This window comes from Ambystoma mexicanum, chromosome 6p (assembly GCF_040938575.1).
Source record: "Ambystoma mexicanum isolate Mex_15411 chromosome 6p, UKY_AmexF1_1, whole genome shotgun sequence".
In the NCBI taxonomy this organism is placed as follows: domain Eukaryota; kingdom Metazoa; phylum Chordata; class Amphibia; order Caudata; family Ambystomatidae; genus Ambystoma; species Ambystoma mexicanum.
The window spans coordinates 496,230,988-496,244,756 of NC_090935.1; the positions used below are offsets into that span (position 1 = coordinate 496,230,988).

At 48.2% G+C, this 13,769-nt stretch overlaps 1 protein-coding gene across 4 annotated transcripts in view; it reads right to left on the bottom strand.

Moving 5' to 3' along the window:
• The window catches only part of MIER3 (MIER family member 3), a 465,034-nt gene that overhangs the window by 265,815 nt on the left and 185,450 nt on the right, over nt 1-13,769 (bottom strand). For all 4 annotated transcript variants that reach the window (XM_069627312.1, XM_069627309.1, XM_069627311.1 and 1 more), the window contains exon 8: nt 12,838-12,910. In XM_069627312.1, the coding sequence (XP_069483413.1) occupies nt 12,838-12,910 (73 nt within the window). The remainder of the gene's footprint in view (nt 1-12,837; nt 12,911-13,769) is intronic.

Here is a 13,769-nt window from a genome sequence, read left to right on the forward strand (position 1 = left end):
TCTATTTGCGTCTCTGGAGATCCACCAGGATGCCCACGAAGTTTCAGCGAGATTCAGAAGACTCTGCATCGCACAATGGCTCGAGGTCCCAGGGTATTGGTGAATTGCAGCAAGGCAAGGTCGCAGCAACGCATGGGATGGGATGGCTCAAAATGCAGGAATTCGCGAGTCTAGTGGTTCTCAGCAAGGTTGGGATTTGTCGTTTTCGGAGTCCCCAGGTCGATTGGAAGGAAGGGCTACAGCAGGCTCGGGTTACACAGTAGGCTCTCCGGTCGCTGGAAATCGTTTCAGCCGCTTTTCCTTCATCATCCTCTTCGGTTTCAGAGGTCAACCTTTCTTCAGCTTCCAGGTTCGCAGTATTTATCAGGAACTACAGCATAACCTCTGCATTCTCTCTCCGAATTTTACAAGAAGGGGCGGTCTGGTTGTCCAATCAGGAGAGCCAACCCCCCCACTGGGATTTCTCCCCATTCAAGCAAAGCGTAATGGAAAGGGCTGTGGAGTTTGCGACTCCTCCCTTGCTTCTGCCGAAAGAATGACCTTCTGGCCCAAATGAAATTCCGACACCATCTTCGGAAGAAAAGAAGGACGAACTCTAAGGACAACCCTGTTCTTATGAAACACAGTGAAGGGTGGCTTAACTGAAAGTGCCTGTAACTCTGCGAGCGGAAGTGACTGCAACTAAAAATACAATTTTAAGAGTTAGCAGTCTCAACGGGCAAGAATGTAAAGGCTCAAATGGAGCACCCATAAGAAACTTGAGAACAAGGTTCAAATCCCAACCGGGCACCTAGAAAGGTGACGGAGGGAACACATTAGTGAGCCCTTTCAGAAACTGAGAGATTAAAGGAATTTTAAAATAATAACACTCCTCAGACGAGCGCTTAAATATGGACAGCACCGCCAGGTAACCTTTAACAGTACCCACTTGCAGGCCCCTGTGGCCCAAAGAAAGCAAAAAAGACAGAACTACAGGAATGTCACATGAAAAAGAATCCACATTCTTAACCCGGCACCAATCGCAGAACTTTCTCCAACGGCAGCGGTACAGGAACTTTGTTGCAGGCCGTCTGGCCGAAAGCAACACCTCCATCACGTCTTCAGGGAGGTCCCAATCCTTCTATTTCACCCTTTCAGAAACCAAGCGTGAAGGTTGAGAGATCTGACCTCTGGATGGAGAACCTAACCCCCCCACCCCTCCTCCCGTGAGAGCAGATCGTCTCGGTAGGGAAGACGATGTGGAGGGCAGATGGACAAGTCGAAGGTCCGGGTACCACGTCCTCCGGGCCCATGCCGGAGCAATGAGGATCATCCGGGAACCGAACCTGCGTAACCTCTGCAGCACTTGCGGGATGACGGGGACTGGAGGAAACGCGTACAGCAGGACCACTCCACCACAAACGCATCTCCTAAGGCTCCTCTTGGAGGAAATTCCCACGAGCAGAACCTTCCGCACTTCCGGTTGACACTGGAGGCGAAGAGATCCACTTGAGGGGTCACCCAAAAAGCAAAGATCTCCAGGAGAATCTTCTGAGCCAGCTCCCACTCGTGAGAGATCGCGCTCTGCCTGCTCAGAGGGTCCGCCGTCTCGTTTCCGTCTCTGGCCAGATGGACTGCCGAGATCGAAGCTTCCTGATGGATGGCCCAGAACCAGAGCTGCATCGCCTCCCTGCACAGAGGAAGTGACCCTACCCACCCCCTTTTTGTTGAGGTAGTGCATGGCCACTGTATTGTCCGTCAGAATCAGGACAGTCTTTCCTCGCACAGTCGGCAGAAAAGCCTTCAGGGCAAGCCTGACGGCCCTCCGCTCCAACAGATTGATATGGAGTCTGGACTCCGACGGAGACCAACGACTGCTGACTGTCAACTTGTTGGCATGAGCTCCCCATCCCGTGAGGGATGCGTCCGTCACAATAGTCACCTCCGGCCAGGGAAGCCAAAACGGAGCCCCCTTCATCCGATTGCCTTTGACGGCCCACCACAGAAGGTCCTGGGCAACCAAGGGCAGAACCTGAACGGGGTCAGACATCCTGCCGGAGGATTGCGACCACTGCATCTTGTGTGCCCACTGCAAAGATCTCATCCGCAGTCGAGCCTCAGCACCAGAAGAATGCAGGATGCCAGGAGGCCAAGCAACCTCAATAACTCGAATGCTGGGAGACTCTGGGCATGTTGAAACTTGTGCACCATCTGCTGAATGTGATGAGCCCTCACCTGGGGAGGAAAACACTGCCCCAGGGACGTGTCGAGCACTGCTCCGATGTACTGGAGCCGCTGTGTTGGCATCAAGTGGGACTTCCTTAAGTTGAGGGAGAAGCCCAGCTTGTGGAGGGAGTGGCAGGTGACGGACAGATGATCCAGGACTTGCTCGGGAGAGTGCGCCCTGATCAACCAATCGTCCAGGTAGGGGTAGACGTGAATCCCCCTTTCCTGAGATGCGCTGCCACCACTACCATGAGCTTGGTGAAGACCCTCGGGCGGAGGTCAATCCGAACGGCAGAACCCGAAACTGAAAGTGCGAGTCGCCAACCGCGAACCTTGTGCTTTGGATGGATCGGCACATGAAAATAAGCATCCTTGAGGTCGAAAGACACCAACCACTCCTGAAGTTGAAGGGCCTGGAGGACTTGAGAAAGAGTAACCATCTTGAACTTTTCCTTCCTGAGGAGTTTGTTCAAACTGCACAAGTACATGATGGGTCTCAATCCCCCGTCTTTCTACGAAATCAAAAAATAAGGTGAATACCATCCCTTATTCCTCTCCGCTACAGGCACCAGTTCTATGGCGCCTTTCTCCAGCAGGGCTTGAATTTCCTGCGCAAGGAGCGGATCCAGACTCTTCAAAGAGATTCCCTGGTGGATTGTCGTGAGGCCTCTGCCAAAAGGGAAGACAGTAACCGTGGGCTATGATCTCCAGAGCCCACACATCTGAAGTAATGGCACGCCATTCTACAAGATGCTGCGCCAGTCTTCCCCCAACCGGCGAACCATGGGACATGGCCTCATGACTGAGCTGAAGTGGCTGCGGCGTTGCCCGAGGGCAAAGGGGCAACTGCCCGAGCGGCCTTGGCACCTCGAGTACCGTTTTTACCAGCTCTCGCACTCCTACGGTGGCCCCTTTGACTAGCAGCTCCTCTCGCTTTACTAAAGGATGAGTAATAACGAAAGAAAACTCCCCTCCATTGCTGTCCCCTAGGGCGAAAAGGCGGAGGTTGCCGAATTGCAGCGCTCAACGAATTCGCTGCAGCTATTGAGGTCTACAACCTCTCAAGGTTCTTGTCAGCCTTGCTGCCAAAAAGATGTACACCATCAAAGGCCATGTTGAGGAGCCGGGCTTGCACATCAGGAGCAAACCCCGACTTCCGCAACCACGCAAACCTGCGTATTACGGTGGTCGCCGCCATGGACCGGCTGACGTAATCTGCCATGTCCAGACCCTGAACAGCCCCACACATGGCATCCTGTATCATAGCAAGAAAACCATCCTATTTGTCCCCTTCGGGAATATGTTCAGCCGCTAAGGAAACAGTTTCACAGAGTGTGCATGAAACGTGACAAGGCACATACGGAGTTGGCTGCCTGAAGAGCCATAGCACCTGAAGAAAACACTTTCTTCGCCGACCCATCAAAACGCAGGCGTCCCCATCAGGAGGGATGGTTGCATACGGCGCTTGCTTTGCTGGGGCCGTAGCCGCCTGCACCACCAAACTCTCCAGAGTGGGGTGCGTGGTCAAGTAGCAGGGGTCGCTACTGGCTGGGAGGTATTTTCACAGCAAAGACTTGCCCACTGCCGGGAGACTCTCTGGAGCAGTCCAGGCCGCTGCCACCCTTTTTTGCAGAGCCATATGGAATGCCAGTACCGGGTCAGTTGGTGGACCTTGGTCGAGGACATCCGTCAGGTCATCCTGCAGAAAATCCCCTGGTGGAGCAGGCCACCCCAAGTACTCTGACTCTCGACATCAGGCACCGGTACGAGGACTCGGCATGGGTGCCAGGCTCAGGCCTACAGAACTCCACCTCCGGAGAGGTGTCCAGACAACTGGCGTCGTGCAGTGACTGACGCAGGTCTTCAATCTGGCTACGACCAGAGAATCACGTCTGGCACCGAATCAGGAACCAACCCATCTTCAGAACCCTCTTCCACCTCAAATATATTCCAGATGGTGGAAAGTGGGCACAGAATAGGGGACAAATACATTCTTTGCCTTGGCCAAAGCTTTGCTAGGGGGTTCCAGCGTGCCATGGGGTACCTCCAACAAAACAGCCTCGAAAGGCGTCAAGGGTGTCGAGTGAATCAGCGTTGAGCGCGGCGCCGACAGCATCGACACAGGCCTCGAGGATGAAGCCCCGAGTGTGTACGTCGACAGCCTGGGCGCCGATGGCGTAGACTTCCTCGGAGGCAAAGCCTCTAGAGAGTCCCTCGATGACCTCTGCGCCATAGGCGTTGACATCTTTTTCGAAGACTTCACAGGTGCACACGGTCTCGAGCCCATCGAGGACCGGGACCTGGAACGGGCATGACTAGAACGATTTCCCGTGTCAGAGCAGGACCTTTCCCGCGAATCATGCCGACCACCCGAGCCCGAAGGTGTACAAGCAGTGTCTAGTACGGTCACGGCCGACCCCACTCAGAGGCGCGGACGGACCGGTGCCCTGCAATTCAAGTCCTCGGACGAGGACAGGGAAGGCTACCGATGACGGTGCTTCCGTGAGTGCCTCAAAGAGGCAGGAGTGGCGGGACCCACTCTGGGACCGAGACCCCATAGACTTATGACGATGCGGAGAGTCTCCCCTCGAATCGTCTGTCGAAAGCCCAGTGGACCTCGACTTCCAGGGCTTGGACACCTTACCGACCGACAGGTTCTTCTTACGCTCCTGCAAGACTTTGGACGTAAGCGACTGGCAGTCGACACAATCATCCGTGTCGTGGGCCAACCCGAGGCACCAGAGGCAGGCATCATGCGAGTCCGTCACCGACATTTTGGACCCGCAGTCCCCACACTTCTTCCACCCTTTGTCCCGGCTTCAAGAAGAGGAAGACATCCCGATAAACTTTGTACAAACGAACAAGTTCGAAGAACCGAAAGAACAGAAACTCAGAAGAGTCAAGGAGCGCCGAGATCTCCGAAGCGAACACATTCGCGGAAAAAACGGAACTGAGGCTACGGGCGTCGTGCATCCTACTTTTAACATCTGGTGAAGTCGGCCGTCGGAGGAGGTCCGAGGATGGCGTATCGACGTAATCGACGCAGGATGCAGACGCTGAAAGATTTTCAGAAGCAGCACAGCTGTGGTGATTGCGGTCATAGATATGGAATACATCGGAGGACCCAATCCCCTCGAATAACATGTACAAGGGTTCCAAAAATCCTTTCCAACATTGGGAACTGTAGTTCTCTCAAGGTTAGCAAAATAAAGTTAAAAGGGGAGCCCCTAGGACAACCCAGGTACAGGCACTTATTGCCAATAAGATGTTAAAGAGGATAACTTTAAAAAGACACTATCGAGAGTCAAAAAAATGACGCCCATAAAAAGAGTTAAAGATTTGGTGAATGTGGAAAAAAGGTTCTCACTCACTGAGGAATTAAGGAAAAATATTCTACTAGTAATGCAAAAAGTTCTGGGGTTGACCCAGGTCAGGAAGATACCAGTTCTATGAAAATCTTACCCAACAGTGTGATCTCTTAATGCAATACTATCCTTGCTATTGAAGTCACTTCAGGGTGTAGGAGAAAAGTATTAGCAACTCCAAAGAGTATTTACCAGTATTCTTGATTTTGAAAAGTAATTCAAAAGTTTGACATTTACAAAGAATTTCCTTTTTAAAGAATGTTTATTTAAAATGGATGTTATACAGCTCTACAACTCACATTTAACCCCCATTGAGATAGGCCTGGCTGCTCAGTCACACTACCAACTTGTGTCGTACAGACCTATACCAAAAGGTGTTACCCAACAACAAACCGATAGGTCTTGTGTAGTCTCACACAGTGTGCTGCACCAATCTTATCCAAACTCTTTTTTAACTTCAAAGAACAGTGTTCTGATATATCCCTAACCTTTCCTTCCTGTTTGCAAAGGTGATATTATATAAATGCTATACTGACCTCAAATGAAATCACCTCTGGGTGCTGGAACATGTGTAACATGAATGAATTCCTTATTTTCAGTATTCACTTTAATTGAATCCTATCGTGGGATTAATGTTACAGCTAATTGCTGCTTTTTAAAGAATGCTTTAATTATCTGTGTAATACATAAATAATTATAACTTAGTGTGTAAGTGTTTACTTGGATTTACTGATCGTTAGGGAGAATTCTCATTAATGTGGCAATTCCCTTCACCTTAGAGACTCCGAGCAACTTTGCTGGATTTTGAGGACTTGATTTTAACCTGTAAAGTGTGTAAGCCTTTTTTCCTCACTTTCATGCATTTTGAGGTGTGCTTTACATTTGTGTTCGGATTATTGAGTTTTAGATAACTCCAAAGGCATCATCTTTTCATGTGTGTTACACAGCACTCTCAATGCAGTGTCACAGGGATGTCGTTTTAGACTTCCCAAAGGTTTAAATACCTTCTCAGGGATGAACTGTTTCCCAGAGAATGTAAAGTGAAATTGACTTAGTCGTTTCCAAATTCATAGAGCCAGCACACACCATCTTACAATGGAGTGCTGGAGGGGTTAGCTAGTATCCCCTGTGTCTGAACACTCATGTAGCAGTCCAATGCTACCCTTTCCTATTGAAAAGGCTGGTGGCAGTGGTTTTACAATGAACTACCATGATTTTTTCTGACCACGAACACCGGTAGCTAAAAACCACATGAGCCATGTTTCTCAAGATGGTGCCTTAAGCCCCTTTCTTCAAACAGGTCCCAGTCTTCTTTTTTCGCCTTTTCTTTTTGATAAGGTCCTTCTAGTGTTTGTCACTGCGCGCCAAACCAGGTTTGGTCCCTTTGTTCATGTGCCTTTGGCAGGCTTCAGGACCGAAACCCGCCCTTGGCGTCTTAGTGTCTGGGGTGGGCAAGAAGTGAGGGAGGTGCCCGAAACTCCCTGTGCTTAGTCCCCTAGGAGACCCAAATGCACTCTGGCGTGATTGGCTGGCTGACTGACAAGGACAGCCACCCTGCTGGGTGAGTGACAGCTAGGCTGGAATGAAAGGGAGAAAACTGTTTAAAAGGCGAGTCTCCAGTACTGGAAGGCCGTGTCGACCATTGGAACGAAAGAACCGAAGAAGAGCTGGAAGAGGACGGCTGCTGCAACCACTGGACCGTTGGTTTGCCCGGTGAAGCCCTGCTGCAGGCCCGAATTGCCAAACTCCATTCGACAGAGAAGTTCCTTCAAGGACAGCTTCTTCCTCTGAGTTGGTGGGACCAATCAACTCATAAGACACCTAGATACCTTTCTCAAGGTTGGTTTGGTTTAACCACGGAGAGGGACATCAGTTTGTGTTCTTGAAGCTACAGCGACTGGAACTGAAGTGACTTCATTTTGTTTGCTTTCTTCAATGATCCCGTGCAGTGCAGGAGTCCCGACGTCCTCCCTCTTGTCCCCATGACTGAGGCTAGGAACAGCGAGATATGCAGGAACTGCCAGGAACCATGACTTCAGCAACATTTATTTTCTTCACAAAAAAGGTACTGTGCCAATCCGATTGAGAGAACGTCACTCTTGCAGAGAAAGTTTGCGAAACTTTCCCCACTTGCAGGCCTAATCAGCTTGTGACCCGACAAATGATTCTTTTTTCGCCTAAACTACTTCTGAGAACTTTTGCAAAGACTTTACCGTTTGATACCAGAACTGCTCTTTCCTATCCAGAACACTAGCCCATTGACTTTAGCCTAGGCTTATTGACTTGAATTTAACTCTTCTGGTGAACTGTAACTATTTGCACTGTCTAAGAAGTATATTTGATCCATTCGACTTACCTTTTAACTTTTTGCTCACTTCTAAGTAACTGAACTGTCATTTGGCTGGCATTTCAGGGGAGCTCAAACTGTCTTAAAATCTTAGTTTTGTATTGAAGTGTATTGGTCTATAATATTAAGTTGCCTTCTTCTAGTGAAATGTTTTATAAATGATTGTGTAATAAATAAGTGTTATACTCAAGGTTTCTTGGTAAAAGTGTCTACTTGAACCACTGCGATTGAAAGTCCTCTGTGTAATGACTTGTACTGCTCACATTCACTCTTGAGATAGTGAACTGAACAGCCAGGCCTACCAAAATCTGTGTGGTACAAATGTATACCAAAGGTTGGTTTGTCTTACACCTGTAGTCCCAGAAGGTACTGCATGCAATTCTGCCTAACACGGATTTCATTGTACAGCTCACATTACCCATCTTAAGATGAGCCTTGCTGCTCAGTCACTCTACCAACTTGTGCAGTACAGGCATACATTAAAAGGTGGTTTACCTAATACCAAGAGATAAGTCTTGTGTAGTCCCACACCAGTTGGACTGCACCAACTCTTATCTAACAGCTGTATACTAAAAAGGGAGTTTCATACAGTCTCAGTTGTATGATTTTACTAAGCCCTTAATTGGGACTTTAAAAAAAAAAAAAAAAACTATTTTTTAAAAACCTGTCCCAATACCCACCAGTCCATGGGTGGAAGTTGTCCTCTTCAAAGCTTCCCCGTTGATTCGAAAATGGGGTCCGGACAACAGTGGCCACTTCAGCAGGCGTCACTGGTTACTGAAAGGGGATGCAGGTGTCTATGGTTGTCCTAATCTCCCGTTCTTCTGTTCAAGTGGCCAATTAGTCTTCAGCTACAGGATCCAGCCCATTTATCCAGGAACCCAGCCAATCAGCACTCATTCTACATTCAAACACAAGTTGGTAGAACATGTCCACTGCCACCAGCCATTCAGGTATGCTTGCCACTAACAGAAATGTTACCGGAGCAGTGGGAAAGTGCAACCCCTCAGCACTCCACTTACGTGTGCTGATTTCACAATATAAAAAGTAAAAAGGGGTAAAAGTATCTCTACCCTTGGGAAAAGTAGTTCACACAAGGACAAAAAAAAAGGAAATACAAAGGGAAGCCCAACAGGCTCCCAGCAGCACGGCACAAAGTGTGAAGTTTTCTACAAGAGTAAATTAAATTACAGATGCCTTTGAAAATATAGAGTAATACTATACTCCGTAAAATAAGTCCAAAAATAATGGTTCTTAGAGACAGAGCAAAAGATGAGCGAGTGTGGAAAAAGGCTCCCTCCTTACTCAGGACAAAAAATAATTCATGAGTACAGCAAAAAGTGCTGGGGGTCTCAGGTGAAGGAGATTTGGGATAGAAATGAAAAATGTACCCAACACTTGCCATGCAACACTCAAAATAACTTTACAATATACTGTAACCATTTAACCCTTTAAGTGCCATGGGCATCCCCGCCACCCCGCCCGCGCCTTTTTTGGTGATTTCGGTATGTGGCCATTCAAAGCCGTGTAACTTTTTTGTTACATGAAATATCTTGGCCAAATTTGGCTCCTTTTTTCCCCCCACATGTAGGCGGTCGTAATGCCACCCAGGAATCTTAGGTTGCTGTAGGAGGGGGAGGGGGGTGAGAGAAAATAAGCAAAAGGGCAAAAATGTTGGGTTTTTTCAAAAAATGCCAATAAAATGATGTACAAAGAAGCCTGTGTTTTTTCCTTGTAAGAGCTAGGAACAAATGGGCATGCTGTGCTGAATTCCCCAATTTCCTGGCTTTCAACAACAGGTTGAGAGGAAACTATCAACAGTTTTGTGGGAGGTAGGCGATTTTGGCCATTTTTGCCAATTGGATATGCATGGACGGAATGGAAGAAAAGGGTAGGAACGCCGAATTGGAGGACAGAAAGGCATATATTTCTGAAAAGTAGACAAAATTCCAAGTTTAGGAAGGGGTGATTTGCGTAGGTCAGGCAACAACTAGCTAGGGGAAAAGGCCATAGATTGGGGGGAAAAATGGGATATTGACCGAAAAAAAGGTATGTGTTGGACATGGTTGGCTTGGTACGGCAATGGCTTCTATGAATTTTGAGAAAAGCAATGCTCCGCTACATTCCCCCGACTCTTGCAGTTAGGAAAGCAAACATTTTTTGTAATGTTTTACAAAACAAGCAGTACCACAAGCCAAACACTGAGTCATGGTACACAGGAGGTTTATTCTCATGGCCTGAACAGACGCATTTAGCATGTGTAAATCGGGAAAACCAATGTGGTGAGGAACGGCAAGCATCCATTTTTTGAAAGAGCACAGGCAGACCTTTTCAAGGATAGGTGACTTGTGCAGGTTACACAAGTGTATGGTGCCTAAAGCAGAGACTAAATGTAGGCCACATTTGGGAAATGAGAGTTGTGTGACAAAGGGCACCAGCAAATGGGTCAAAACGTTATGAAAATCACACAAACACAACAAATGTTATACCTTCCTGCATTCCCACAGGTGTCCCGATGAAAACGGTACCTCAGATGTGTGGGTACACCTACCTGGGCGCCAAGGAGAAAGCCTGAAACACAGTTAACCCCAAGTCTGTTTTGACACCTGAATTTGACACTTTCTCCAGACAAGCACAACATACAGATATGGGCCTCGGGTGTCCAAGCCACCAAGGAAAACAAGGAACCCCATTCATTTCCGAAAAGAGGACACCCGTGGGAATCCACAGAGGTATAATTTGCGCAAATCGGCCCAGAAACCAGACACCCCCGCAAAGTCCGAAATGTGGGGAAAAAAATTCAGTTTCCGCACATTTCACTCGGTGCACCCATCGAAACATGCCGCCCAACACCACATGGCCTACCGTCCCGCGTTCCCACAGGTGTCCCGATGAAAACGGTACCTCACGTGTGGGTGCAACTACATGGGCGCCAAGGGGAAAGCCTAAAACACAGGTAACCCCAAGCCTGTTTCGATACCTGAATTTGACACTTTCTCCAGACAAGCACATACAGATATGGGCCTCGGGTGTCCAAGCCACCAAGGAAAACAGGGAACCCCATGCATTTCCAAAAAGAGGACACCCGTGGGAATCTGCAGAGGTGTGATTTGCGCAAATCGGCCCGGAATCTATTACCCAGACAACCCCGCAAAGTCCAAAATGTAGGAAAAACGCAAATGGGGGTGGGGGCACCTCATGCAGGCCTTCCTGGGCCTCCTACAAACGGCTGCATGAAGTACAACCCCCCTTCCATTTGTGGTGGGGGGAGAGGCCCCCAAAAATGGTGGGACAGGCCCCCCCAATGGGTGGGACAGTAAGGTTTGGGCACCCCGGCGCCAAATTGGCACACCAATGTGCCCCTCTGCACCAAGGCAACTTTCGTATACAAAGAAAAAAATGGAAAAGGTAGATTACACTTACGGGTGGGCTGAGGGGCACCCTAAACCGCCAGGTAATTTTCTAATGTACTGGGGGTGACCCTCTACCCCCCCCACACCAAATGCAGGGGGGCATCTCATGCAGACCCTCCCTGGGGTCAGATGCCCCCTCCTAGGAGCAGATATCTGCTCCCATGGAGGGCTACAAGGGGTGTCTCCATTTCCCCTTGGGGTGAGGGGGAGAGGGCCACCCCCCTTTTCTGTCAAATATATCCCTGGTGGCAAGTGCCCCCCCCCAATCCCACCCAAAATTCCCTTGTGTTATTTTTTTTTTGCCCCCTTCCCTGGGGGCAGATGATCAGCCATCTGCCCCCAGGGGTGCCCTAACCTGCAGGCCCCATCCTTTGGGGGGCCTGCAAGCTATTTCCTGGTGGCCCTCCCCACATCCCCCAAATGGATGGGGAGCCACCTCATGTACTCCTGCCTGGGGGCATAAATCTGCCCCCCAGGGAGGGCTACAAGGGATGGCCCCCCTTTCCACTTGGTGTGGGAGGGCCACCACCATTTCAGGGGGCAAAAGAATCCCGAAACGGCTGCTGTGGTGAAAATTACTTTGTTTCACGCCGACGTGTATTATGCACGCCGACGTGAAACTGGAGGTAATCCAGCTCCCTGGCAGTGAGGGTGGACCTCCCCCTCACATAGCCCGGGGGTTGGATTACTGTTGTGTGATCCCTGCTTTGCAGGGATCACCCAAAACAAGGTGCCAAAAAGGACGAGCTATCTCGTTCTTGGCACTGTGCATGCACTTCCAAGGACGAGATATCTCGTCCTTGGACGAGATATCTGGTCCTTGGCACTTAAGGGGTTAAAAGTTAAATGCTACAGCTGTTCGAAGAAAACATGGGTAAATGTGCATATTAGTAGTCGATGTTTTAGTGCATTACTTACCTGCGGTTTTCCATTGATAAGAGTTTGTCTAAGGACTAAATACATTCTGCTTAACTTGTACTACTAAGAGCGCTCTGTGTTTGCTTAACTGAGCACTTCATTCTCACCTCCTCCTATGGCCAAGCCTTGCTATTCAATAACAATAACCAGATAGCATAGCTACATATTAGTGGTCGTCAGAGTTCATCAGAATAGGGTTGTCACAGGTTCTGTCCACAGGACTGATTCCGTAAATACACCTTAACATCCCCCATCAAAAACTATGAGCAACCCTACTTCCACATTGTTACCCCTCCCACTCAATGCACGAATTTCTTTTCAATTGTTTGAGTCAATCCTAGTCCTGCTTTACCCATCCCAAACTCCTTTTACGCTCCCCTTCAGACTATGGTCAGCTAAAGCTCAAAGACAGCACAATAAACCGGTCTGGGGGCTGTAACACCACTAGAGCAGTTATTGATGCAGTACAAAAGCAGATTAACATAACACATTAAAAAACTTCTGAGGGTCAGTACTGCGAATCAAAATGCAAAACACGTATGCTCCCAGAACATAGATTTGAATTGCCGAAAATGTTGATAAAACTCACAGATTTCTTCATGGGCACAGTTTCCCAAATACTGTGGAATTTCGGCTTGATACAGCACACCAATCATGATTTCCTGAAGGAAAAAGAAAATATATACTGATTCAACATGGCATAAAATTACTGTACGAACTGCTCACTGTTTTGTATTGTTTATTTATAGAGCGCACCAGGCCTTCAGGCATCTGGGTTCTTCCAAGAATTTGGTTACAGTACGTAAAAGTAAAAGCAGGATAAAATCAATATACAATATGAAATAACATACATGCGAAGGGGAGTACAGAGATAATTTACAATTTTACAGTAAGATGTCAATATACAGGTCAGAGATACAAGCGTCACATCACAGTAGTGCAGCCATTGTTTGATGCTAGGTTTGAACGAGTGAGGGGAGGGTGATGCTCTGAGGGAGTCCGGTATTGAATTCCACAGTTTAGCTGCCAATACTGGAAACTAGAACCACCCGCCTTTTTACGTTTAAAATTAGGGTTTCTGATGCCATTAGATTGTGCCTTTCTAATAGGGTGTTCGGACGTATGTTTAATGAATCTCTCTTTAAGGTATATGGGTGCTTTGTTGTGGAGACATTTATGTGTCAAATTTAGTGTTTTGAGCTTGACTCGGTCTTTAATAGACAGCCAGTTAGTAGATCGCCTTTGGTCAGAAATGTGCAAACCTTTGGGGATACCTAGGGCAGTTCTTGTTTTGAAGCATTTGGAGTTTGTTGATATTGTAATTACTGGTGCCTAGGTAAAGTACATTGCAGTAATCCAATTTGGATAGAATTAAAGCCTGTGCAATCATGGTACAACTTTCAGTGGTCAGAAATGGTTACCATGCGTAGATTAATTTGCATGTGTAAGTAGCTATTTGCAGAGGTTGTAACGTTTATTTGCTTAAGGTTGGGGGCAGAGTGTAACCTAGGGTTTTCACTT